Source organism: Rhinolophus sinicus, linkage group LG01 (genome assembly GCF_036562045.2).
Source record: "Rhinolophus sinicus isolate RSC01 linkage group LG01, ASM3656204v1, whole genome shotgun sequence".
NCBI lineage: Eukaryota > Metazoa > Chordata > Mammalia > Chiroptera > Rhinolophidae > Rhinolophus > Rhinolophus sinicus.
In genome coordinates this window covers 47339827-47367672 of record NC_133751.1, presented here as the reverse complement: position 1 = coordinate 47367672, position 27846 = coordinate 47339827, and the positions used below count along the sequence as shown (strand labels likewise).

General features: G+C 42.4%; 2 protein-coding genes across 26 annotated transcripts in view; one reads left to right on the top strand and one right to left on the bottom strand.

The window, feature by feature from the left end:
- Window positions 1–27846, top strand: part of MCF2L2 (MCF.2 cell line derived transforming sequence-like 2) — a 209650-nt gene that overhangs the window by 123302 nt on the left and 58502 nt on the right. For all 13 annotated transcript variants that reach the window (XR_012494951.1, XR_012494952.1, XR_012494953.1 and 10 more), the window contains one exon: window positions 1035–1120. Coding sequence is in view for 10 of the 13 variants with exons in the window: in XM_074328532.1 (XP_074184633.1) it covers window positions 1035–1120 (86 nt within the window). In the remaining 3 variants the exon portion in view is untranslated. The remainder of the gene's footprint in view (window positions 1–1034; window positions 1121–27846) is intronic.
- B3GNT5 (UDP-GlcNAc:betaGal beta-1,3-N-acetylglucosaminyltransferase 5) lies at window positions 3825–22503 on the bottom strand. 13 transcript variants are annotated; one of them, XM_019735805.2, is made up of 5 exons: window positions 21568–21879; window positions 20801–21136; window positions 17572–17676; window positions 11542–11598; window positions 3825–7898 (listed from the first exon to the last, which is right to left on the bottom strand). In XM_019735805.2, the coding sequence occupies exon 5, from the start codon at window positions 7593–7595 to the stop codon at window positions 6450–6452; it is 1146 nt and encodes a 381-aa protein (XP_019591364.1). In that variant the 5' UTR covers window positions 7596–7898; window positions 11542–11598; window positions 17572–17676; window positions 20801–21136; window positions 21568–21879; the 3' UTR covers window positions 3825–6449. The 13 variants fall into 13 exon arrangements, with proteins under 13 accessions (XP_019591364.1, XP_074184658.1, XP_074184661.1 ...); XM_074328557.1 differs by lacking the exon at window positions 11542–11598; XM_074328560.1 differs by lacking the exon at window positions 17572–17676.

Sequence of the window (27846 nt, the reverse complement as noted above, 5' to 3'; positions counted from 1 at the left end):
TCTGGGGAAAGCTCATCTTTCAACTTCCAGCTCTAATTTACAAGGAATCTTTATGTTTACTCGTTAAACTTTTCCCTAACAATACTTCCGCAAGAGGGTACTTTCTAAACCTATCTTCCCTTTTTTGATAATGTAAAATCACTCATTTAAACAGCACCTAGCAAGCAGAAAGAACTCAAATGCTGGTTAATTATCTACTTGTTCATTCTTAGTTAATACTTTTACGATGTTCTCGTTGCTATCAATGTTATACAAATTCACTTCCTTGTTAAAATGCTATTTTCTTGAAAGCAAACTTTCAAGAAAGAGGCAAGTAGGAGTCTTGGCTCTTTCTGAGAATTAAATGCCCACTTCTGTGCTGAAAAAGAGCCACAGCCTTATTGCAGTAGATAGTGCGATGGAATTCGCGTTCAAGGGGAGGAAATCAAGGCAGAGGTTCAGTGAGCTTGCCCGAGGTCTCAGAGCTGGCATGTAGTGGGCCAGGCCCTCCGACCAGCTGGCTTTGAGCCTGTACTGGTGGCACGTTGCACTTCCTAAGGAACCAACTGCTTTAGGAGGTGGTGTGATAGAACAGACATGTGATTACTAGCCTGTGAAAGTGGACTCCGGGCTTATCTCTGCCTCTAGGTCTTTCTGGCCTCGGGCAGGTTGCAACTTCTCTAGACCTTGATTTCTTTATCTTTTAGCTCAAACTCTGAATCTTTTCTGTGAATCATGGTGCTGGGAGGGGAAGGGAATAATGTTAATGACCCATCATTAAGGAAAAAGGATACCTGCTTTCGAGAATGAGGTTTTGATGTTCCTAAAGGAAGTCTGAAGGGCCGACTGTAACAGATCCACACACAGCACGGCGGGGGGTGGGGGTGGGTGGGGGGAACCCAAGAAAGAAAAGATGAGAAACAGAATATGATGCTCATCTAGAGAATTAAAAACAAAACCAATACCAAACCAAAAAACTGGAGGGAAGAGAGAGAAAGACTTAGGGCTCCTCCACAGAAAATACACTATTCTTACCAAAATTTCTTTTACGTCAGAATGAAGAAATACTTGAAAGCAGGCTTGGTGGGGAGAACGCTGAGCTGGAGCAGCTAGACAGTCCAGAAAATCTTTCCCCCATCAGGTAAGATTGCAGATTCCTTTGTAGAAGTCATTTTAACTCCTTAGGGAGCGCTGGGGGGTACAGGGTAGAGTATCCTATCCTCAATTTTAAATCTCATCACTTATCTTTCCCAGATAAAATCACATATTTATTCTATATACTAACCTTCACTTATATACCTGAGAACAAAACTCATGGAGCTCAAAAAAGCAACAAGCAAGAACTGAAAATGACATCCTATAAACCAAGTTTCCAAGGATACTCAGTGTTTTTAAAAACATGAATTATCAAGAAAATAGTAAATTTAAACTATTGTTGATATTAATTATTGGTTTAAAAGCATTTAAAGGCAATAGGTTCCCAAAAGACACAATTTATACAAATTTAATGTTATTTTTGGCTTACAGGGGGGTGTTTGCAATGCATGTAAATGGTTAGCAGTTCAGTTGCAAAGACCTAAGGCGTAAGGGGAAATTCATTTTTTAAACAAATCTTCTCTATATTTAGAATTCCCATCACTACCTCTGTATCTGTGTTCTAGCACTTATCACATTGGTTCTTACACCATCTGACTTACTGTCTTTTAAGTTGCTTTTATTCCTGGGGTCTATCATAATGTTTAGCTTTTAGTAGGCCTCCCAAAAAATGCCTGTGGAATGAACAAACATCTTTAGGAATTGCGCCTTGATTAAAGCCAATATTAGTTTAATTAGGACTACTTCATATTCTTTCACTTTAAGCTGTACTCAAGGAAACATATGGGCTCTTACTGATTGAAAATATTAATAAATAACCCAATTCAGTATATTTGAAAGTATGTTTAATTGGGTTGTCTCTGAAAAGCAGTACTTGGCAATGTGTTCTACTGTTTTCCTCGAGTGATGGTATATCTTTTGGGACTTTTCTATTACTACAATGCATACTTATTTCTATAATTGTAATTTTACTTTTAGAATGATAAGTCTTTTTTAAAAGTCTTAGTGAAGTGGGTCCTTTTAGTTGATGAATTATTGTATTAATTTACAGACCGTTAAATCATACTTCTAATGAGAAATCCAAAGTTAAAGTTGCAGCACTTAATGCAACAAAAATATCTGTGTGACTCTTGCAAAATAACTTTGAGAAAAGGCAAAATTAGCTAATGGATTAAGCAGGAGATGGGAGAATCTATGAGACTACTGTTTTCATTTTACCACTAGCTTTGAATACCTTAAAATCACTACTCTTTGCTGTAACAGTTTAATTTTTATTTCCTTATTCACTTTTGATTTTATAGAGTTGAGGTTTTGTGCAAAACTAATACAAATTTGTTGGGGCTCGAGTTGATAGATAAAATATGCTTGGCATACAGTAAGCATTCAGACTTTGTCAAATAATTATAAACTTGTAAGTAGTTTAGGTAAAATGTTATGTCAGACAGTATCCATTAGGGCTCTGAATAATTAATCTCTTTTCATATTTGGATGGCTTGCCAGAATAACGTTATTATATTTGGAGGAAATAATGATTTTTAAGCACTGTGTGACGGTGCTATGCACAGTCCCTACCTTCAGAACCTATATTTCAGCTAGGAAAAAGCCACATGAAACAATTTGCAGGTAGCACAATAATATGTGATTAAGTATATTTTGGGGGGTGGGCAGGAAGAACAGTTGGGGACTTCCAAGATTTCACCAGGTACTGGACAAATGTTGTTCCTGTCAGATAAATGAACTGACACAGGTATGGTCATGAATGAGATTTGTGCGGGATAATAGTGACAGTGGGAAAAATAAAGCTACAGGGAATGAGGAAGGAAAGCAAGAGTACAAAAGGCCTTGAAAAGCAGATGGGAGAGATTAGATTTGATGCTGGAGGCAGTCAGGAGCCTTTGAGTTCTGGAGCAAAGGATTATCGTAAAGCGTGCTGTGATGGAGGCTTGTCTCAGTGCACCATGCAGTGATTACAGGGAAACAGAGTCAGGGAGACACCTAACATTTTTCTCCTCACTACAGCAGAATAGCCCCACATAGCAAGAGTTCTCTGTTCTGATTTTCATTGCAGCTATGGTGTTCAACTGAAGTCCCAAACATAGGACAGGTTAATTAATTCTTCCAAGCGTTCGTCATTTCAGACCCAACCAAACACCTCAATTATATCCTGCAGGTAAAACATTCTAATACAACCAAATTTACTGAGCTGCTTCCAAGTTTTACAAATATATATATTGAATGAATGACACCATCTACCCTTCTAAGAAGTGAGCCGGAATCAGGTGAAGAGCAGATGGGAACACCCCATGTACAAAGACTCATATACTAAGCACCAAAGGCTCCAAAGCAAGGCCTAAAAACTTTCCTGCCATTAAGAGACAGCTAAGTTGGAATCTACTTTCAGACAGCTAAGGATTCCACCATTAGACATCTTTCTAAATGGTGTCTAAAGGCACTGTGGCTCCAGATTCCTATTTCATCCCTTCCCAAACAATCCATTAGGAGAAGAACTCCCTCCTTAGACATTCTGGCCTAAGTCATTTAACAAACAGAAGAGGCATTTTAGGTGGCTCCATAATACAGAGGACACATCTTCCATCCTGGGCACAGGAGCAGGTCAGGGCAGCAATCCTCATAGGATGAAGACTGTGCACTACCGGCCTCTCTGACGTTGAACAGGACAAATTGATTATATAAACAAAAGATGTTCACACAGGAGTTTAAAAACCCTTGTGAAAATACACATCTGTGGACAATTTTCAAGTTGTTTATTGGAAATCACAGATTTATTTTTTAAAAACCACTATTTTGCCATAGAAGAGCAAAATTCAAATAATATAAATATCTAACATTTTGGTATAAAATTAATAATATGGAAAAAAGATGCAAACCAACCAAGAGGTAAAAAGGTTTTAGCAATAACACTGTGCACAACCGTCTTCTACTCAAGTGACCGTCCAGGCTGATAGTTTATTTTCCCTTTGTTTATGATTTTTAAGACAATCCTACATTGGAGCACCAAAAAGTTTTTTCCTTCCTTTTTAAAAGGTTGAAATCCTTTCACGGTATGTACAATATATTCTTCTCAGTACTTGAAGTCTGATGAAGGAAGCATCTAGCAATTTCCTTATTAAAAAAGGAAGTGCCTTCATCTTTCCTTTACATTTAAATCTGTCCATTCTATTCTAAGCAAAAATAAAAAGATGAACACAGTTGAGGAGAGCACTTTCACAAATAAATAATTTTCATAAAAGGATTGCTGTAAACAAGATCATTTCGATGGCCAGAGAAACGCCGATGTTTTCAATCAATAGTGAATTTAAACAGTTACAAGTATAGATACACAGGGTATGTACGGCCAAAAGGCAAATGGTTATTAAAGAATCAACTAATACAAAGTAGTTATCAATCTACTTTGTCAAAATGTGATTTTTGTTCTCTGCAGTTTTTTTAATTGGTCAGAACATTTAGATTGTAATGATCTAAAAACCCAGAACCTACTCGGAAAGTAATTACAAACTAGAATGGCTGACACTAGTTTTGACATTAGCTAAAAATTCTAGATTATCTGAGCAATCAATGTAAACAAGCCTCAATTTCCAAAATAGAAAAAAACAAAAACAGTCTGTAAACATTAAAAAGCTACCTCCAAAAAATTATATATGTCATCATCCAGTTGTGTTTACTGAGAATTCTTTTTCAGTTATTTTGTTTTGCATGTTTCAGACATCATCTAATTAAATTAAACATCTTAGTTTTTCCTAATAGGCACCTCTGCAGACAAAGGTTCTATAATCAGTTCAACTGCTTTTGCTGAAGTCACTATTTTGGCCTTCAGATAATCCCCATACTAGACATCACCTAGTACTTTCTGTAGTGAGGGGAGGTTGTTTGCATCTTAGCCACATTTCTATCCTGCTTTGTAAAATAAATGTAACTTACGCTATTAGATCTCAGCCATCTCTGATTATAAGGAACACTCGCGGCTTTAGACATGCCTTAAAACTCATTCTGGCAACTTTTCTATCTTTCATTCTGCCTTCACTTTTGAAATATTTAAAAGTTGACAATACCTCTGATAATTATTTTGATGAAAGAATAGATTTTTAAAGATACTATAGCTTTGATATGATGGTTAATACTCTCAATTTTAAAATTGAACTTGGAACAAAGGACTATGGTTTATGAGACCTTATTGGGGAGGGATGGGTTAATTTTAGTAATCATTACAATAATTTAGAGGATAAGAATTTTATAAATTATGGAGAAAAGGTGCTTTTAGTATTCTATCTTTCCTTTTGAAGTCTTCTCCATTATTACATTCCTCTATGCGAACTACATTCAAATAACTACCTTAAAAACAGACTGATATTGAATATGTAAAAACCAGTTGAAAAATTCATTTAACTAAAGTAAGCTTATTTGAATGAACAATGATTTCTCCCTACAGAAGGACCCTATAAGTAACAAACTGCCCAAGTTTTGGGTCATTTTCTAATAATCAAAAAACAAAAAACAAAAACCATTTAAAGTACTCATTAGGGCAGAGCTAATGACTTCTCAAATTTTACATTAAACTTTGAAAAAAAGACATAAATATGTTTTAAATGACTTCAACACTATCTAGGTAAAATAGCTACATGGATGTGACAATAAATGATTTGGCTGTTTATAAAGAAATTGTGTACAATAAGTCCTCACTTAACATTGTTGATAGCTTGTTGGAACTGCAGTGAAACAAGGTATAATGAAACAATTTTACAGTAGGCTAATTGAAAAGTTAAGTTCCTATGCATTTTATCAACATTATGACAAAATGATGCTTAATAAAATCAGGTTATGTGAGGACTTGCTTTACATTTTCCTAAATCTTCTCTGAAGAACACGGGACTTACTTTTATCAGATTCACATTTCTCCTATGCCAACCTTCCCTTACCCCCAAAATTTCCATCAAGTGCTCTTTAATAAAAAAGTAACTTGTACACCTAATCTAACAATATATTCATTTCTTGGAAATGTTGCACTCTATCTACATTCACTTGGTATTTTCCAAAAGCAGTTATTCTAATACCAAGGCTCCTTAATAACTTTTCTATGCCTCAAATATATATGCGGCATTGAGAACTTGAATTTCCCTTTAGCTTGGTTTTCATAAACCTTTTCTAAATATAAATTCCTTGAAATGGATTTAGGCAATGAAGTAGATAAAATATCGAATAGCTTCTAGAATCAAAGAAACATTCTGAAAGACTGGGCTTTCAAAATATTTCTTTGTTTTTTCATATTCATTTCATTTAGGGTGTAGACAAACATGTAAAGGTTTTTTTCATCCAGGTTTGGCTCAGTAACAGTAAGAACATACAACATTCAAGTACTGTTAGACAAAGGCAGCTCTACAAGGATACGTGTCCACATAGGTCAGTTTGCAAAGGAGAACTATTTTAATTATCCTACAATACATCTGGCCAAAAAAACCTTTGGAAATCGTTTTCACTTTAGGGTCTGTGGCGTCCTCCCAAAGGTCCTGAAGATCTCCTACATGACCATGAGATGTCATCATTTTTTCGTAAATGCAGGGATGATAAGGAGTTTTACCTTCCCCAGAGAAAAACACATGGTATTGTGGTACTATCCCCATTTTATTGGCACAGAGGCCCATGAACACGTCGTCGATGTAAAGACTAGAGTTAAGTGTCTGTGAGGCCTCATAGACTTTGGCGGCTACGTCACTGGAGATCACGTAGGCAGCTCCAGCAGTGTAATCAGGGTAAGCGGGCCACTGGTACATTTCATAGGAGACGTAGTATTTGCTGCGTTTGTCTCTCACAGGCGGGGCACCACGGTGAACACGACCAATCCAAAGGTCTTGAACACCAATTTGTTCTAAACTTTGAAGGTATCCAATAAGATTTGGCATGTGAATAAATATGTCGTCATCTGCAGTCATAAGGAATTTGGCATGTGGACAAAAGGTATTTGCCCAACTGAACTGCAGAAGTAATTTCAGAGTAAGATTATAGAAAGAATCAGCAAAGTCTTGCTGAATTATATCATTGTACATCTGGTCTTCCAAAACCAGTTCCCTTTGCAGTGTTTCTCTCCTCAGTGGATTAGAAGGTGTTCCTAAGGCAAACAGAGTTTTGATGTTGGCATTGAGTTGAGACCGAACATACTTCTCATTGCCCCATGTTCTCCTAATTGCAGACCGTCGATGGTAGTTTTCAGGAGGTGTCTTTATAAACAGTAAAAGGAGGACATCCTGTGTTTGACACTTTTCCTCATGGTTAATCAAGTATTGGTAGCGAGGGGCTCCATTCTTGCTACGCTTCAGAGACAGGCTCGCATTCACAAAGTCGTAGCTATTTATGAAGTATCTGTAAGAGTAGGACTTCATATGGCTCACAATGTGATTATCTAATGGTCCCCAAAAAAACATGAGGCTGAGTATAAAGCAGGTGGCAAATAACCGAACAAACTGACGTTTTTTTACTCTTCTGCCACTAACAAACATTCTGATGTCCATTTTTTATTTAGGATCAGGGTCCAATGGGCCTTTGCTTCTTCGAGACCATAGAGCTTTGTCTTCTGTAGAACAGATGTCCATCTTAATGTATGTTGGTCATTAAAAATGTAAAAGGAGCTTCTTATTTCGCAAAATGTTTTCTTTTAATTCCATTTGTGCTAAGATTGCAAAAGAACGGAAGACATTGTAGAATGAGGACACTGGCACATCAAAATGTCTCCACTCTGGCATCCTTCGTTAACGTCGGCAACACGTCTCATGCAGCTGTTCCATGTACTTCCTTTTGTGAAAGTTAAGTGCGATCTATTAAAGTTAGGATGAGAAAAGATGACAAATGCATGGGTTAGCGAGTTACCAAAAAGAAACCAACTACTCTTAGTTCCTGAAAAACTAATTGTAACCGGACTGATCTGGACAAGAAGTGATGAGACAGCTAGTACTTATCAGTTTTAGGGGAATAGAGGGAAAGGGGAAGTATTGTCCATTGTCTTATGCATAAGACAGAGACCTTTTTCTCTTCTCAACTTAAAAACAAACAAATGAAAAAGCCCTCCAAAATGGCTATCGTCTTCTACACTTAAAGTGCAAATCTCTCAAATGGGTATGTCCATGAATATATCGAACTATATAGCTATATAGTTCAAGACAAAATAGATGAATGATGAAAAGAAAGTTCCTAATAGTGAAAAAACACTAAAGCTTACTCTAGGCAAAGCAGGAATTAGAGTAAGATTTTTTTTTTTAATCAAGGAATTGAGGTATGCTTCTCAAAAGCACAGTCCAAACTCTCTCTAACCAAAGTGGCTTTGTGAGCCCAATTCTATACAGTAATGTTCTTTCTGTACATTTTCATTTGGACACTCAACAGACACCTCGCATTTAACATGTTCAAAACTGCGAAGCTGTAAGATTATAGCCAAAAAGCACTGTTTTTGTAGAGTTGTAGTTTGAACCCCACGTGGGCTCAGTCACCTACTGTGTGTTGTACCGTATCAGGCACCGAACCCACAAATCTGAAAAGTTGGAATAACACCCTTTAACTCAGTCTTTGTGCACGTTAAATGGGCATATACATAGATACATAGATAGAAGTAGATAATTACTGACACAGGGGGTTACTCAACTGCCATGTCTAACCCATTCTGCTGTCTTCTCCCCTAAAACCTTCTGTTTCCATTGTTTCCTTAGTTATGTCTGCCTGCACTTCATGCATCCACGCCAGAAATCTGAAAGTCTTCCTGTCCCTCCATTCCATATCCAGTTATTTAACCTGGGAATTGCTTCTTTGAAATCTCTCTTCACCCCTTCACGTCATCATCGCTTCTTACGCCGGCCAGGACGGCAGACTAAATGATCCCGGGCCGAGCCCTCCTCCGCTCTCCAGCCACAGCAACCTTTCTAAAACTCAGATCTAACTATGAGACTGAGTTCTTTAAACCCCTTCTGATGCTTTCTAAGAATCGACAACACCAAATTGCTGGCTGCAAGCTAAACCACACTGGCTATTTCCTACCCGCCAGCTTTGGTTCCAGCAGTCCTGTGGCCTGGCAAGCCCCCTTGCTAATAAGAAGTCTACTAATCCTGCCTGAGTTCTACATCCGTCTCTGGGAAGTCTGAACCGGGGCCACCCCCCTCCCAAAGGTGTTTCTGATCTGTATTAATTAGCACATCACCTTCTTACACCTCCCTTCCTGTACTGAGACTTTTTATTTATTTGCCGCCCCCAATTACACTAAGGTGAACTCCTTGACAAAAGGCATGATGTTGGAAAGAGCCTACCCTCAGCATCCAGGTTTGCGCCTGACAGCTACATTTTCTGAATGTTGGTACAAAGAACCATGCTGGGCATAGAGCCACCTTTCACTCAAACAGCCGGTCACTTGGAAAAATCTGGGGGTCAGGATGCCCAGCCTGTCACGTCCTCCCTTTTCTTCCACCACTAGGAGACGAAACAGCACCTTCCTCCCTCAAGGATTCCGTCCCCAGTGTCAACCACAATTAAAACACATCGTTTTGCCTGGAGAAGTAGGCTCTCCCCTCAGGGTTAACACATCCGTATCCTGGTCTTTCAACAGATTGACAGGGAAAGGACAATGCAAGCTCTCCAGGGTCCAGGCTGGCTGAGCGGCAGAGCCCACGTCACAAGCCCCAGGGCAAAGGCCTGCTTCTGCGCCCAAAGACCCCATCTTCACATCCCCCACCCTCTGCACCTGATAGAAACCACTGCGTACCCAGAGAGCACAGCCTAACCTTGGCTGTGGGGCTTCCTTCCCACCTTTAGGTCTTTAGCATCCAGTCATACAAGGTCTGACAATGAAGTTCGCAAACTTGTTGCAACGATGTTGCTAACCTTTTTTGATATCAGAGGGATTATTCATTATGAATTTGTACCAACTGGACAAAGTTAACCAAGTTTACCATTTGGAAGTGCTGAAAAGGCTGCGTGAAAAAGTGAGACGACCTAAACTTTTCGCCAACAATTCATGGCTCTTGTGTCATGACAATGCACCAGCTCACACGGCACTGTCTGTGAGGGAGTTTTTATCCAGTAAACAAATCACTGTATTGGGACAACTTCCCTACTCACCTGATATGGCCCCCAAGGGCTTCTTTCTTTACCCAAAGATAAAGGAAATGTTGAAAGGAAGACATTTTGATGACATTCAGGACATTAAGGGTAATATGACGACAGCTCTGATGGCTATTCCAGAAAAAGAGTTCCAAAATTGCTTTGAAGGGTGGACTAGGCACTGGTGTTGGTGCATATCTTCCCAAGGGGAGTGCTTCGAAGGTGACTGTAGTGATATTCAGCAATGAGGTATATGGCATTTTTTTAGGACGAGTTCGAGAACTTAATTGTCAGACCTTCACATTTCCCATCCCCTATGATTACTGTACATTAGGGTGATAACTGCAAAGGCCAGGCATGTGAAAAGTCCAAGGAGGACCAGAGATCAGAGCTAAGCCCCACTGAGACTTTGCACAGGGAATATCTTATCCCCTAGGGCATAGGTTTTAAAACTGCTGCATCAGTTAGGAAGTCACTACTAGCATTAAAACAGAAAAAGAAAGAACAGACTAGAGACTGGCAGAGTGTACTGAAAGTAGTACCTTCAGGGTTGTAACATAAAATGCATTTTTGTTGTGCTTTACCATCAAAAAGGTGAGAAATACTGCTGTTAGGGATAGATCAATTATCAGTCAATTCCCCCCATTGTTTTGGCTGGTCATGGACCAGATGTTCTAAGAAGGGTAAGAAAGGCAACAGGAAACATCAGTTTCTGATGCTGGCATCTGCCTCAACTTTGCAAAATCACTTTCATTTGTTGTGGGGCGGGGTGGGGGTGGGGGTAGTGGAAGGTGGGGCACTTCCTCACTTCCTCTCAGTCCTAACAGTGCTCACTTTGAGAATGGCCCACCTCTGAAGAGGAAAGCCTCTTCTGCCTACTCCATCAGATATACTGAAGGCATTGGAGGCTTAACACAAAGTGACAGAGAACACTTATTGGCAGATGTTAAGACCGCGTCAGTTTTTTAAGAATTTTAAGAAAATTCTCAATTGAAACTAAGCTTCAGTTTCTATTCCAGCAGACTTGGGGAAGGAACCAAAGAGGAGAGTAACCTTTGGAACCACAGGCAAAGCTAGCTTCCCGTTTCTGAGCAGCTGTGCTCAGCGTGCCGGTGCCAGCTCGCTTGGCACACTCACAGTCATTTACAAGCCTGAGCTTCTTGCAGGACAATCGGCCCACAAGCGAACCTCCGCTGCTCCCACATGGACCCTTCACTCACAGAGGCCCTACTCTCTCTCCAATGAATGGGGTCTATTACTCATTTGGTTGGTGTGTTGCTGCTGCGAACGTTGGTACTCCAGCTTAGCAGCCAGCCCACAACGTTCATTTTATCCACCCCCCCACACACCATAAGGTAAATATGGGAAAAGATTTACCTAGTTTCCTGTATTTCTTCAACTGTTCCGAATTGACCTCGAAGAGTCAAAAGGTTTCTGAAAAATGACAAAGAACCTATCACGAAGCCAGCAACCCACTCTACTTATTTAGGTTCAGTTCAGAATGTAAAGTTCTGAAAAAGGTTTCTCCACCCACAGTCACCTGAATTATTTACCTGCCGTTTACATCAATCATAACTAAACTCCATGGAGAGTACAGATCTGATGAGGGGAAGATTTAGGAAAGGTAAACTGCTCTTTTACAGTACCCAGCTTTTATAACGAAAGGACATCTGAACTCCTGCACATTGAACCCAGTCACTGGCCAGCCTTTCCCAACCCAAAGCAAAAGCACCTCTGAGATCTAAATTCATTAATTACAGCTAAGCAATGTTGCCACTAACTCTGGCTTTGCCATCGGAGACCAAGCACTCTTCTGGTTTTCAGTCTTACAGCTTCTCCAAAGCACATCTTCTGCCTTCAGTATTTAAAGTGCAGGGGAGGGGGCTGGGGAGAAGCCCACAGGCCTGCCCAAACTGGAGAAAGAAAATGCTGGGCATTACAGGAAACAAAGCAATCCCAACAATGCATTGCAACCATCCACAACAGAATGCTGTGGGTGCAGGTTCCTTTGTGTGCCCGAAGCTCTTTCAGTGACCAATTAACAGGCTGGAAACTCCAGGGCTACCCCTGTTTGTGGCCGGGCACCAAACCTCAGGCACCGCTCACTGCATTCTGATTTGATGACTTCCTCTGCAAATTGGGGGCAAGTATCAATGTATTGTTAATGAGAGTATATAACAATTACAGATGACTCAGAGCCTGCTGAAAATAGGAAACACAAAAAACTATAGGAGAGAACAGGACAAAAAACTACTTAAAAGAAAATATGCAAATATTTGGACTATAATTTGGGGTTGTTTCTACTGCAATTAAGAAGAAGGAACAGATAGCTTTCACATTCTCTTTCCTAATAGACAGAAGTCGTCAGAAGAATAAAGAATAGAAGTAGGAACATCAGAAAAGGTGGCAGACCCCACCCCAAATACTCCTCAGACTGGAGCTGTGCCCCTCAGTTACTCAACAATATTTCTTCGAGTTAGTGTACCTACAGGCTACAAGTTTCCCTAAATGACCCCTGATTGTTTTTTCTACTTCACCATGCTGTCAACTCATTCCTTTGCTGAGTCTACTTTTGTGATCCTAAAATATTATGCAAAACCTGCTATAAATTTTGAAGTGTCAATGAGGATGCTGAGGTCTGCACTTTAAGTTAAACAACCTCAGTGTCCAGTGTTTCCATTCATCCTACAAGCATGTGAGTATTTGCTGTGGAAATACCTGTGCTAGCATGGTGGGCGTCATGACGCAGTGTTTTATAGTCTCCAATCTGAAAGCACCTACAGTCCAGTTGAGACAAGACGCGCAGTGCCCACATGAAAGCACAGTTCCCGTGGATGGCAGTCGGCACGTCACAGTAAGGGACAGACCGTGTCGTGTGTCAGTGCTGATTTGGGCAATACCAGCTCCAGGCACAACAGGAGCGTCCCTAGGAGTAGACATCAGCGACAGAGGATCAGAAGGACCCCAGGATAACAGGATTTGGGTGGTTGCTGGAAGAGAAACCACCCATTTCAGGCAAGAAAGGAAAGAATTGCCATGTGGCCAACATTTGAGAAACAGGCATGTATTGGAAAGAAGACAGGTTGGGGTTTACAGAGAACCTTGAAAATAAGGCCGAGGAGCCAGGGAGTACTGAGGGAAGCAGGAAGTCACAGAAGTATTTGTTTCCATTTTTAACAACTCCCTTGTCAGTAAATATTAAGCTTTATGCAAAAGCGATTAATCTGGCCGTGGCATGAGATGGATTCAAGGTGTCTAGAGATGACACGGGTTCTGTCAGGACCTCATGCTGAAGCAGGATAAGGTGAGGAGGGCCTAGTCTGGTGGTGGAAGTGGGGAGGGAAGGCAGAGACAAAGAAGTCCCTCTCAAGAAAAACAAAATCTGGTTTCCTGAGTTACAGTGAAGGGAGAACATGGTTGGTTTTAGATCTGCGTTGAGTGTGAGGTGTTGGAGACACAACAGGTAAAGTCCAGCAGGTAATGAGACTGGAGAGAGACAGGAGCGAAGATCAGGGGGCACTCTGAGCATAAAGACTGCGGCTGCTGTGAATTTGGATGAGCTTTCCAGGGAGAGGTGAGCAGAGAGGCCTGGAGGAAAATAAACTCAGAGAAGGAGAAGAGGGAGGAGTCAAAGAGAAAAGGAACTATTTTCAAAGGGTAGTTCATGAGAAAATGAAGATGGGGTAACACGTGGGTAGAGGAAGCAAGTCGCAAGGCAGGACAGACAAGGCTGAGTCACGGAGCTCTGAGTGGGAAGATCCATGTGGGGCCCATAGTGACAGCTGTGTTGGGAACACAGTGGGGTCTGACGACGGCCACGGACCCGTTTGGGAGCTGGGTGGAGGTTGGGGAGGCATCTTCCAGGAGGAGAAGCAATAGTGAATCTGAGACCTGGGGCTGAGTAGTGTTAACTAGAGAAAGCCATTGCGTTTGAATTCAAAATGCACGTATTTTTCTGTCCATCCATATGTCTCTCGTCCCCTGTTTCTGGCCATGATTGTAATATAGTAACAACATCTAATCTTAGGGATACTATATTTCTACATCTGATTTAGCAGACATACAACACTCAGAATTTTAAGGAACCCTTATTTTATGAGGTATATACCATGTGTTCACATTACCTCCCCCTACACAAGACAACTAATCAGCAAGAAAGTCCTTTATTGGGCTTCACTTAGAAGTGCATTTCCTCTGGAATTCTGAATTCTACGCGCATTTTCCAGTACACTCACCCTTCAACCACAACCTCTAAACATTCATCTAGAATCCTCTGCCACCTCCTGCTTGTCCCCTAAGCCCCCCACCCACTAAGCAAGCTCCACTCGGTAAGACTTTTCTTCTTACCCACCTCCCTGTCTCAGGTGAGAAATCATCTGACACCTTTGCCGTCCCTCCCTGGTTCCCGTCTTTCCATCCCAACAACTCCAGACCTTGGGTCCTCCTGTCTCCTCTGCTCCTGTACCTGAGGGGCTGCTGGAGACACGGAGCGCCCAGGCAGGCAGCATCACTGCACATGGCCATCTCTCACTGTGCAGGTGCCCTATGCTATGTGAGCATCCTTCACTTGCTTTGGACCTTCTTTCTCTCCTAGTCTCTTCACCAGCCACGCTGTCTCCCCTGCCTCTCCCAAGGCCTGTCTTCCTCTCTTGGCAGATGTCACCTCCTACCTCATAAAGAAGACGTCACACACATTGTCAGCTTCTCCTCCCCATGATTTCCCAGGCTCCCCGGCCCTGTCCATTCCCTCCATAAAGCACACTGATAGTCAGGATGAGCACTAGGGAGAGGCACGGGAGGCACTCATTTGAGGCACAAAATTTTAAAGTGATAAAAGTATGACTATAAACTAATGATGCTCTTTCAGTGAGTCAGTTTGAAAAAAAAATGCCTGAATACTTTAGACCTTTTACATTTAAACTTTTATGACTTAAAGTCCCAGGGAGACAATTTTTGTTTCGTGTCCAGGCATAACACGAAGAGAATAAAGATAACATTTTCTGTCCCATCTTAATCTTGCATTTTGTTCTACATTCCAAGAATTTTTACCTGGCTTGTCTGATCATCTATATTCCCTGTTATACATAGCTAGGACCAAGTCTCAGGAGCCAAATTGCCATGTTAAAAGAAATCAGAAGTAGAAAGCCCTGAATTTACTGGAGAGGCTATAATTTGATTTTCATAGATTTTTCTTAGTAAATTAGTTGTAGTAATTGGTGCTACGACACACAACTGGTTAATGTTTAGTACCAGTTGCCTTTTTATTTGCTCAGGAAGGAAGAAAGCAATCTGAAATTTGAATTCACAGCTCACATTTTAAACATGAAAAATAGACATTCTCTCAATTTTATTTTATTCTTTAATCACATTGAGTGTTTCCTGTGAAAAAGGAAAAATTCTGCCCACCAGCTATGTTTAGGCATTTTTATGGCTGTGACTAGCTATGAAATTTTGCTCAAGCAATGGGCAACGGTTAGAAGCTATTGGGAGTTGTTATTCCTCCACAAAGAATGCATTTAAAGAGTTAGTGTTAGTGTCATTCAGTGTTAGTGCAAAGACTTTAAATTCCAACCTAGCAAGCATGGATGTGAGACAGAAGAAAAGACCTCAGGAGTCTGTGTCCTTTGGGTGCAAAAAGTCTTTCCTCCACAAAGAAGATTGGGGGATTGAAGGGAGGAGATCCAAACTGACAGAAGGGGGGAACAAAAAGAAGTGAGAAAGAGGGAAGGAAAGGAAAGAAAAAAGTATAGGATTTAGAGGGGATGTTTTAAGCAAATATTTGATGAGTAAGTATTGGATCAAATTCGGTTATATAACCTACAGTGTGAATCCAGTAATAAGCTCCTCACCCACAGAAACGAAGTTATATGCTTCTTTATAAGTTAAACAAAGGTGTAGACTTGTTTGCTGGTTATGTGACAAATAAAGACAGGGAAATACCAAATGAACAAACAAATATAGACAGGCCCTATGTAAAGACAGATGGTAAGGAAACTGGTAGCACAGGGCTACAGAGGACGTATTATTCTATTTCAGAGGAGTTACATGAAAAGGTATTAATAATTTCCAGCAATGAGTGATTATATAGAATTTAAAACAAACAAAAAACCCTGAAATATAAAGTAGGCTTCATAAAGGTCAAACATTTGTTTTTCTAAGTTTGGCCTTCTGTATTCATTCTTGAGGCACAGTTGTTTGGGTTGACAGGGATGCTTGCTCTTTTAAATACAATTCTTGTCGGTTTTGTTCTTGCCTACTTAAGAAACAAACTCCTTTTGCTCACTCTAGCAACAGTTATTAACATGGGTGTGCTTTATTGTATAGCAGGCACGTTTGGAATGTGTTACATATATAGTAACTCTTTACTCCTCAGATGACCTATGAGGGAGAAATGATCTCCCAATTTTGCAGAATAAGAAACTGAGGCACTGAACCATGGGGTTCACTACATGATCTCTATAAATTCCAGACACCGGGGCAGCTCAGAAGCAGCTGATCAGTTCCAGGCCCGTCCCTGAGCTCCTCACCTGCCCTTCCTGCCTGGCACTGGCACAGCTGGTCTTCCTGGAGCTCCCATCAGGATGGGAGGGCAGGGGAGTAGGTGGGGCAGGGCCAAGACAAGTGACCCAAGAAGGCAAAGAACTTGCTCCACTGTTTGAAGTTTGGAGTCACTTACTTATGTTTTGCTCCCACCTGCATTTTGTCAGAGCTTTTTCTCATTTTCTTTGTAACATACCAGTTTCTTAACCCTTCATCTCAGTTTTCCCTCCTTCCTTTTATTGATTCCTGTAGCACGAGATAATGGGGAAAGTGACCACATGAATCTGTGACCTTTGGTGCGCAAAGTCTTTCCTCTATAAAGAGGATTGGGGGACTTAAGGGAAGAGATCCAAAGTGGCAGAAGGATTTGTTGTTGTTTTTTAAAAGAGGTGAGAAGGATGGAAGAAGAGAAAAAAAGTATAGGACTCAGAGCAAATGTTTTAAGCAAATATTTGATGAATAAGTATTAGACGAAATGAAAGAGTCATACAGAGCTGAGGCCAAAATATGATATGAAAAATAGTGATTTAGAAATAAGCTGACAATATAACCCAGTATACGCCTGTTGCATAAGTTACACATATAAGCCCTTTGTCCAACTGCAGTTCATATGTCCTGTTCTGGACATGATATTTGGAAACAACATTTGATTGAGGGTTTACAGAGTACAAAAAGGAAATAATGGTGTAAAACATGAGAGGTGTATATAACACATATATAACACCTTTCTGTCTTGGTTGATCAACATTTATTATAATGAGCTAACTATCATTTATTACGCACCTACCCTGCTCCAGGCATTTGCAGCTCAGCAAATAGGTAATGCCTACATTGAATTAATTCAATAAATATTAATTTCTCACATACTGTGTAGTATGGCCACAGGTGGGATGTTGGGAAGGCTTCAGAGTTGTTTCCAGTATCGATCCCTTACTGGAGTAAGTAAACATTCCAGTGCAACCTGGAACCAACCTAAGGGAGGAAAGCGAGTGGAAAAACCAAGAGTTTTAGAATGTGAACAAAGGTAGATTTATATTCTGGTTGTTTCCATTTTCTGGTCACATGTCTCTAAACTGTATATCACACAGTGTTTTCTGAGGATTATTTGAGATAATTTATTGACAAAGTGTGGTCCAGATCAGGTGTGCAACATACCCTAATTTCCTTACTCTAGAAATTGTTCATGCATCTTTACCATGATGGTTTAGAGAGCAGATGGCTGATATTCATCCAGGATTATTTTCCTTTCAAAATAATGAGATAGGTTCTTAATATTCTTCTTCTTAAAAGAATATTAGATATGAACTTTTTAAAATACTGATCTGATTGCTAAGGGCCACTTAGCACATCCCAGATAGGTTGAGACTGAGAACAGAAGTATCACTACTAATTGACTGAATATGGTCTACCATTGTCCTCGACAGGAAAGAACAATATGGTTCCCACAAGCACTTAAAAATACATTTCAATAATGATGACAAAACCAAAGATTTTAAGGCCCTCTAAATTATGGAGAAGGAAACTTAAGTTGAGTCAACCTTTTAACTTACTTTGTCTAGAGAACTATCAGAAAGTTGTAGGAAGAGTAGGAGGAAAGGAATAAGAGATAAAATATAAAAGCTTAGGTGGATCTTAAGCTGTGTAATAGGATTTTAAACTTGAACTTTTGGGGACTGATTACCTGCAGAATGGGTAGAACATTCCTTTCTGTAGAAAACTGACTTCTAGTGTTAAAGCCTATACGATGGAAGATAAATCTTAAAAATAAGTTACAGAGCAAAGTCAGCTTCTGATGTTTAAAAAAAATCGCTTGTTTATTCAAAGTTTACATCTCACTTGATCAACTTTCTTATCTTTAAAACACGAAGATTCTTATATCCACTATGTATGTATATTGTAAGAAAAATATTTCAGATTTACACTGTTCTAGCTAAATCTTTGCTAGCAGAGATTCTGTCAAATGGCCGAACTCTTGTAATAATTTGCTGTGTCTCGATTTCTGGAACATAGATACAATATATGCATCTCTTCACAAGATTATTCTAACAATAGAATAAAAAATGGCTATGGAAATATTTCCCCCCACCCCAAAATGTATAATGTGACATCAGATGCAAAGTTTAGATCTATTCAACTGAGCACAAAGAAAATTCCAAAAAGGTAGGATACATTTTGCTACTTTAGAAGAGACTATTTCCTTCTGAGTTTCTCCCAGTTTCTTTCTACCACTACCACATCCTATTCTGTTATGTAGATTCTAGTAGTGCAGTTGGTCGTCAGAAAGAACTCTTCTTTTACAATTTGAAAGTCACCAAGTGCAATGATTCTAGCCAAAATGACCCATTTAAAAAAGATGACCCATTTCAAAACCCATGAGTTATTATTCAAGCTGTTCTATATTTGAGAATTAGAAAGTTATTTCCTTTTCCTACAATCTCCCTATTTGAATCAGCCTTTTATAAAAGGGAAACTTGATCTCCATTTCAGTGAAATATGTGACATTTTTACTTGCCAGAGCCTACACATTATTTTGAAAATTCTTCTCCATTTTTTGAGGGTGGGTGGGGGGTGGCAAAGCATTTACACACAGTATCTTTTATGCCTCCTAACCATGCCTCATTTCTCACTTCCCCAGGAAGAGCTAGCTTCTCTGAGCTTCAGCTTGAACTTTCCCTATGATCATACTCATCACTCATCCCTATCTTTAGGTGTCAGGGTGAGCCCCTGGGGGACACAGATGGGTTAGTCAGCCTCGTCCTCAGAGTGCTCAATAAATACTCAGGGAGAGTGCCCGTGGGCACGGGGAAGAGAGGGATGCCGCAGGAGAGAGAAAGGTCATTTTAAGTATAAAAGGGAAATATTTCAGGTATTGAGTTTATCTTGCTTTAAAATAAAAGAGTTGGCCCATGAAAGCAGCCACCACCAACTGCCCTCCGCCAACATATAAAATCTACCGTAAGTTTCTCTTGAGAAAGTTACAACCTCGGCTGCTAATCACCAATCCCCCTTTCAGAAAGTTCAGGATGGGATCTTTCTAGCGCCACTATTTAATACAACTACCTTCAGTCATCCTTTTCTGGGTCAGTTTCAGCTCCTCACACATCCCTCTCCCTTCCCCCATAGGGACCAGGCAAAGTTTCCCAAAATAAAGGCACAGAGGAACAAATCCAATTCTAAAGGATGTACATTCATCAGAGAATTACCCTAAATATGAGCGACCAGCCACCACCAGCCACTGTGCGGTTTCAACACAGATGTCCCTTTAACATGACCCTTAATCTATGAAAACCAACACCGGGAAAGATAAAATATAGGGCGTGTAGTCAGAGTCCGAGGAAGAGTTGCTACTTTCACCTGGAGGGTCTCCGAGGAAGCAGCTGACTATATCACTTCGGGATGCAAAATAAATTTCGGCAGAGCCGAACAAAGTAGCAGAGACCTTCCCGCTAGGAAGAGGTGTCCTTTCCCAGTGTCCCCTCAGCCCACTTCCTCGCCTCCATTTCCCCAGCCAGAAACTCGCCGAAACCTTCCCCATTCTCGTGATTACCGATTTCCACCCCGGCGCAGGCTTTCTAACCGAATTCATCCCGGCAGTCTAGGGGCGGCAGCAAGGTTGGGAGACCCCAGCCGGAAACCGAGGCCCGCAGGGCGCGGCGTTCTCCTCGGGTCTCCCGCGCTCCGGCCGGTCGCGGCATCGCTGCTCCGCGGCCGCCTGGCTGCAACTCCCTAGGGAGGGGGAACCCGCCCGGCCCCGGGAAGCTTAACCCCAACCGGAGCTCCGGACCCCCCAGCCTACCTGCCGCACCTGGGCGGCGGCTGGGCCTGGGGTCTCGGGGGTCTGACGCCCGCCCGCAGGCAGGAGCAAACAAAGGCGCTCCGGAGAGAACGCGCCTCCTTTCCCCGCCGCGCTTTCGGTGCCGGCAGCCCTGGCCCGCGGCGGGTAGGGCCGCCCCCTCTTCCCAACGCGGGACCGCGCGCTCTGCGCCGGGACAGACAGCAGGGGCCCGGGGATCTGCCCCGGCTGCGCGCCCCGGCCCCAGCGTGCAATTCCAACCTGAAGTCCTGCAGTTCCCAGTGCGAACCAGTGTGCCCTCACCTCGCGACTCTCTTCCCCTCTCGGCTCTACAGAGACCTCGCCTGGTCTAGAGCAAGCAGAAGAGACTCCAGGCTCTCCGTGGTCCGAGAGCTGCTCCAGCGAGGAGGCGTCGCAGGGCGGCGGGCCCGGCAGGGGAGGGGCGGAGGCTGGGCGGCCCCGCGCCCTCGCTGCGGACCCCGAGCCGGTCTCTGGTCCCCCGCACAAAGAACTACCCGTGCCAGGAATTGAGGTTGATCCCCTCGGGCGTGCTAGAGCTTCCGTCACTTAGTGATCCGGAAGGGAAGACAACATTTCCACCCCCGGCGGACCTCGGCCGCAGTTAGGATGCGGTGGGCTCTAGAGTAATTTTTAAAAATTGTATGAGCAATCACATGTTAATTAGCTATGAAACAACTGGTCTGAATACACTTTCCATGAGGAGGTAGAATCTGTTAACTAACAATCCATTCGTTAAGAACAAGCGACAGTTACTTATCTATGGAAGATTAAGTTTTAACCGAGTTTGCAGTTCCCTCATCATTTTATTTTCCATTTCAGAGCACGAGTTCTAAGAGCAGGCTAATCTTGTTAAAAAGAGCTCTAGTCACAACACTTATGCCTTGAGCTTCTCAATGACAAAGGAAGGAAACTCTAACTTACAGCAAACTAAAGCTTCAGTACAGCGGTTAGTTTTAAAAATGCAAATGGGGGAGGGGATCACCCGCCCCCCTAACGATTTTACCATCAAGCCCAGTTTAATTTCAAAGAGAGCCTAAAGCAAAACTCACAAAGTCCAAGTCCAGCTCCTTAACTTCCAAATCGAAGGTCTGCCCTCTGCCCAGACTCGGAGCGAAAGTCTTTGGTCTCAAGCACAAAACTTGCCCGCTTTAAATCTTGGGCGATGACTGGGCAGCCAGCGCTCGGTGGGCTCGCTTCCCCGGCGGGGAGCGGGCTGAAGCGGGCAGACCCGGGAGGACCCAATCAGGGGCTCCCGGCGAGGGCGGGGGCGCCGCAGCCCGGAGCCTCTCCCGCCGCGCCGCCAGCCCGCGTTTCCTGCACCTCTTGGCGTCACTGCCAACGCCAGCCTGGCCTGCCCCTCCGCCACCTACCCGGCATGTAGGTGAAGGTGATGGGTCTCGCCGGATTCTGTTCTTGTGAGTGCATGACAACTCGAGGACGTGCTTCCCCGCGCCGCTGTAGTTGAGACCATTGACTCAAGATGATCAACGGTGAGTCAGAATCTGCATGAATGCCCTCTGTGAGCTGTTTTCCCAAGTTAAAGTACTTGATGCTCGTCACTGGACAAAATCAGGAGAATGTAAATTTCTACCAAAGGAAAGAGGTGATAAATAAATATTTTATGGGCTTGGTTTCTTATTCCCCAAATGTTGTTCTAGGCTTCTTATAGAACAAACATTATCGTTTAACAGGTGATATTTTGAACAATTTTGTAATCGTACATATTTCAAAAGAGGACAGAAAACAAAAGATTAATGCATATATGTCAGTAAAATAAACGTTGGGTTTCTTATTGTAAAAGGAATAAGATGGGTTAAAAATAGATTGCTGAATCAGAGTTTGAAACCGGACACAACATTGTACTTGTTATTTTAAACTAGATTTTTAGGAAGTTTTGTAACTGCTTTCCTTAATCTCTTTAGGATATCTCACACCATGCAATTCTTTTCATATATTACCTGTAGAAAGAACTGATTACCTGTATGATCAACTCAGAGACTATAGTGCCACATGCAGGTCACACCCTCACAGGAATATGTATATAATGTCATTGGTAAGGGGGTCACTGACAGTGACCCATAAATAGGCTGACTCATTTGTTGGTACAGTGCAAATCCCCTCCCTTCTTTACCTATTTGAAATAAAACCCTGATGGTAATCCTACATGTATTCCCCCAGGTATCGTATGTGTATGTTGTATTTATGCATAAGTGTTCAATTACCATTATATTCCTTTCAGGTCATTTGAAACTAGGCCCACATAGGTCCATGTGTCAGTACATGTGTATTCCACAAAATGAATGCACAGGACTGTACCCACAAGAAACGCAAACTGACCCGAACATTGATAAACACATATGAAAATCACATATGCACACCATTCAATATGGATATAGACACCCCAGACAGATAAATGATTTCAAAAGTAAGTCAGGAGAGGGCAGCCGGATGGCTCAGTTGGTTAGAGTGGGAGCTCTTAACAGCAAGGTTGCCGGTTCAATTCCCACATGGGATGATGGGCTACGCCCCCTGCAACTAAAGACTGAAAACAGCAACTGGACTTGGAGCTGAGCTGTGCCCTCCACAACTAGACTGAAGGACAATGACTTCGAGCTGATGGGTCCTGGAGAAACACATTGTTCCCCAATATTCCCCCCCAAAAAAAAATTAGAAAAGAGGAAACACTCAAGAGTTAAAAAAAAGTAAGTCGGGACAGTGGTGAGATGTGTGGCTTTTGTTGAGAGGAAGGCAGACACTGTAGATGAGAGACAGGGATGAACAGAGTAGCCTAGAATGCCTTCCCTGGTGCCCATTCATGCACACACTACACAGGGAAGTGGGCAGTGATCTGGGAGGCCGCTTTGCCCATCTGGGAGGATTTCCTACAGCACGCTATCTCCCCATAACAACCCAGAGAGAGAGGAAGAGAATGATAGACTTGATGGTATAGAACAAAGTACTCAGTTTCTTCTATTAGGAGGGAATACATGAAAAATTTGAAGTTAACTGAAAATAAAATTAGATGACAGTGGTGATTTGACCACTACGGAGGGCAGTGTCACTTTGCCCTCAGTGTACACAGTAGCTGCTTGTGAACAAAGACCACTATGATTAGATTTATAAATGACTTTCAATCTCACCACCAGGCACTAGAAAACTACAGAAAGTACTAGAAAAAGAAAACTGTAACATCAAGATGGTAAACTTGAAAAATGAAAAGAATTGCAATTTGCTTGTAAGATTTGCTTGTTAGAAAGGATAAGATGAGGCAGAGAAAGAGCAGAGTGTGAAGCAAATGAACGAGACAGGACCAGGGAGGACTGCAGAGGGGCATGCATCATTAGTTGTGGGGAAAGAAGATTTGAAACCTGAGTACAAGAGAAGCTAGGAGGTGCTTGGAGCAAAAGACACCCAAGAAAGAGGCAAGTGTTACTGAAATTATGAGAGGAGAAAACGGGTTTGATACCTGACCGGCTTACTATCTAGCAACTGAAGCATTTCGCCATGGTGCCAGGCTTCACTTGTCCAGTTAATGGGCTCTTTCTGAATTCGGTGAGCTAGGACATTTCCTCATAGACCCTATACAGGCCCTGCCCTATGAATGCAGACACAGCACAGCCTGTGTGCTCTAAAACTGGTGTGGTGTAAGGCTGGGCTGTGAGAGGGATGAGGTGGAATCCTGACCTAGCTGCCTGCTGACCACCGGGTCTGGACAAGTGACCCAACTTCTCTACACCCCACGGTACCTTCTGCCAGGAAGGGTGCAGTGAGGACTAAGCGCAATCACAATAACGTGTTTGAAGTGCTGAGCATGGCATCAGGCCATCCTTGTGGGCTGTGTGGACGGCTGTTACCCTCACGCCCTCCACGGATAACAGAAAGCTCCGCTGTCTCACTGCGGTCTTCCTGCTGCATCCCATCGTCATTGCTATAGGAGGACCTGCTGTGCTTCACGGCTCTGGAAACGCGTTTCTGTTAATCCAGCATCGCCTGATAAAATAAGGCAGCATCTCCTTGATGCCTCCTCCTCCTTTACTGCCCGCCTTCCCCTCCCACCCACCCACATCCCTCTGGGTGTTCTTTCCTCCCCACACTTGCTCCTCAGTGGTCTCACTCATTGCCTTTAATCCTGATTTATACTGCTAGTCTAGATTCTGAGCTCCACTCTTGAATGTCTTCATTTAAATGTGTCACTTCAGTCTGAAGCTTAACATGTCTAAAATGAAATATCTAAACACGTTGTGGAACGGTGACCGGATGGCACTTGAATATCCCAAGGGCCAGAATCCTCCTCTTCTCACCAGGGGACCCAGCCCAGGGTTGTACGTGTCCATAACAGTTGGTGGCATTCTGTCACTGTGTAAGCTGTCTGTGGATCTGTGTTCCCCTCAGACCTTTTGAGGGTGGAGCCCACATCCTGCTCGTCTCCAGTGTCCCTGAAGAAACCCCCACACACAAGCTCTGCACAGAGTGGGTATGTATTACTGCTGGTTGAATTCAATTTTTGCTGAATGCTTCCCACAGTCACCGAATGTTCAAACTTTCGTTCCAAGAAGCCTTGTCACAGTACAATGGCCCCAGTGTACTTCTCCTGTGATGCCAACAGGCCCCAAAGCTGACACTGGAGCCACTCTCACCCGTCTCGAACAGCCCTTGCTTCTGCTCCTGTGGTTTGGCACGTTTGGCATCCTCCTTCAATTCCAGGACCGTGGCAGTTGGAAGAAGCCATAGTAGGCACACCCAGATGTGGAAGATGAAGGGAACTGACCGTACGGAGGCACTCGCTGCAGGCCATTCTCAGAACCCATTTTCTTCCTTTCTCGTCTCATCTGCAAGGGGCTGGGGCCTCCTACACTGACCATTTCCTTCCACATCAACACATAAGGGCATCTCTACGTGTCCATGGAACCCTCAGCAGGGCCCACAGAACAGGGACAGCCTTGGAGAGGCAGGCTCTGGTTGCTGGGCCTCTCCTTGGCCCAGTAGAGCTGTGCTGTGGAGAGGGTGGGCCTCTCTCAGGGAAGGAGGGGAGGGGAGAGAGCTGGGGGCAGGAGTGAGGCAGGCACAGTTTCCCTCCATGTTGCAAATGCTCAGACAGCCCCCGTGACAGTGGCCCGATACCACTCCCTGACACTGGGTCTCGCAGCATTTCCTCTCCCCTCCCACCACTGCACATCCCAGGGCCATTCGGGGTTCTGTGCAAGTTCCAAGGGGCCGCCTCTAACTGCACCCCCTTCTCTCCTACTCAGGAAGATTTATCCAACTTGAGGGACTGACTGACATTTATGTAGGGATGATAGTGAATGCTGTCCAATTAATACTTCTATTTTAAAAGACAATTGGTACCAGCCTTGCCACAGCTATCTAAACTGAACAAAATGGTTTGGGTCCCATGACCTGAAATGATTTGGGTGGTACCACGGAAAACAAGAAAAGGTCAGCGCATGGAGACATTCAGAAAATCACTGTGGGGATTACAGGCCTAGCGCAGACGCAGTCATTTGTGTTAGGAATTGTGCTCTTCAGTTTGGTTGTGCTGATATTTTAAGGACAACTGTCATTCTCTATTTCCTTTTCTATAGTTAATAATTCCTAGGTGCTCATCGCCCGCTTTATGGAGCATATGTGGTTCAAATCCCACTTAAACCAATTCATAAGGTAGTTATATGCTTGCCTGGGTTTCATATTGAGTATTATTTAAAATAAGCAGACCGTTAGTTAAGGGTTAGAAACAGTTTTGCTATATTGAGATTTTTGGTATAACAGCCCTTCTAAAAAACCAATTCTAAAATCGTTGGTAAATCATTTGATCTGAAACAATACATATTTTTTGAGTCAGTATGGTTGGTCTGATGATCTCAGGTCCTAAACCTGTATTAAACACCTATTTGAACCTGCAGATACAGAGTTAAGTAATCCTAGAAAGAGAGAGCATATTTCTGAGCCATATGTTTCTACCACAATAAATGAACAAACAAACAAACCTCTTGGGGGGAGAGGAATTGATAGAATAGGAGGGTATCCGCAGGAGAGATAAAGATGCAACTAGGTCTGCAATAAAGGTGCACAAGGCAGAGAAAGCAGTGTGTCTCTTCTCAATGTTTTTTGATCTTTGACCTTTTTAAGCACACACTTTTTTAGCAATTTCCTTTGTACAATAGACTTCTTTTCATTTGCATGAAGTGGAAGCTTAGTCACTGTTTCCCAATATCTTGTCTTTACGGAAGATGATCAAGCTGCTGGACACTCCTATTGGAGTGAGTACCAGGACTACCTTTCCCATTAACTGAGTAACAATGCTTTTCCTACCAGCAGTGTCCCAGGAATCTCCTTGGGGCACCAGCGATCTCTCCCACTGTGTCTCGTTATGTTTGGATTGCAGGTGCGCCTGTGCGTCGTGGCTCCGAGATTTGAACCTGATTCCTTGAATCCCAGTCATAAACTCATATGGGCTGAGCCAGCAGCCCTTTTGCTCCAACCTGCTTACTCCCTGTGTCCTTCCTGTGCAGGCCCTGTCGTTTAGGGAGCGATGCTGCAGAGTCAGAATACTGGGCGCTATTTCAGTGGGTAGCCCAAAGGTGGAACAAACCCAAGTTTCTGTCAACAGACAAATGGTTAAACAGATGTGGTGTATACAGACAGTGAAAGATACTCAGCCTTAAACAGGAATGAATTTTGATACATGCTACAATATGGATGAATCTTGAAAACATTATGCTAAGTGAAATAAGTCAGACACAAAAGGACGAATATTGTATGATTCCACTTACATGAGGTAGCTAGAACAGGCAAATTCAGAGAGACAGCAAGTAGAATAGAGGTTATGAGGGGATGGGGAGAGGGAGGAATGAGGAGTTAGTGATTAATGAGCACAGAGCTTCAGTTTGGGGTGATGGAGAAGTTCTGGTGATGGTGATACAACATTGTGGGTGTATTTAATACCACTGAACCGTGCGCTGAAACATCATTTAAATGGTTACGTTTTATGTCATCTGTATTTCACCACAATTTTTTAAAAAAATTTATAATGCCTGATATGCTACACAAATGCAGCATTGTTAACTTGAAATAGGATTCATGGGATTGTGTTTATAATCAACCCCTCTTTTAAAAAGTGCAGTATGCATGAAATTACTCTGTCGTTATTTATTATGTGGTATTGAAGAGTGGGCGTCCATCGAGATAAACTTCAGTAATCATTTATTTAGGCCCCAGCCTCTCCCAAAAAGAATTTGAGGTAATTTACCCTAAACACATCAGAGTAATGAGATCAAATCCAATTAACATAAGACAAAATATAGAAACTGAGATACAACAGTGGAAAAGAG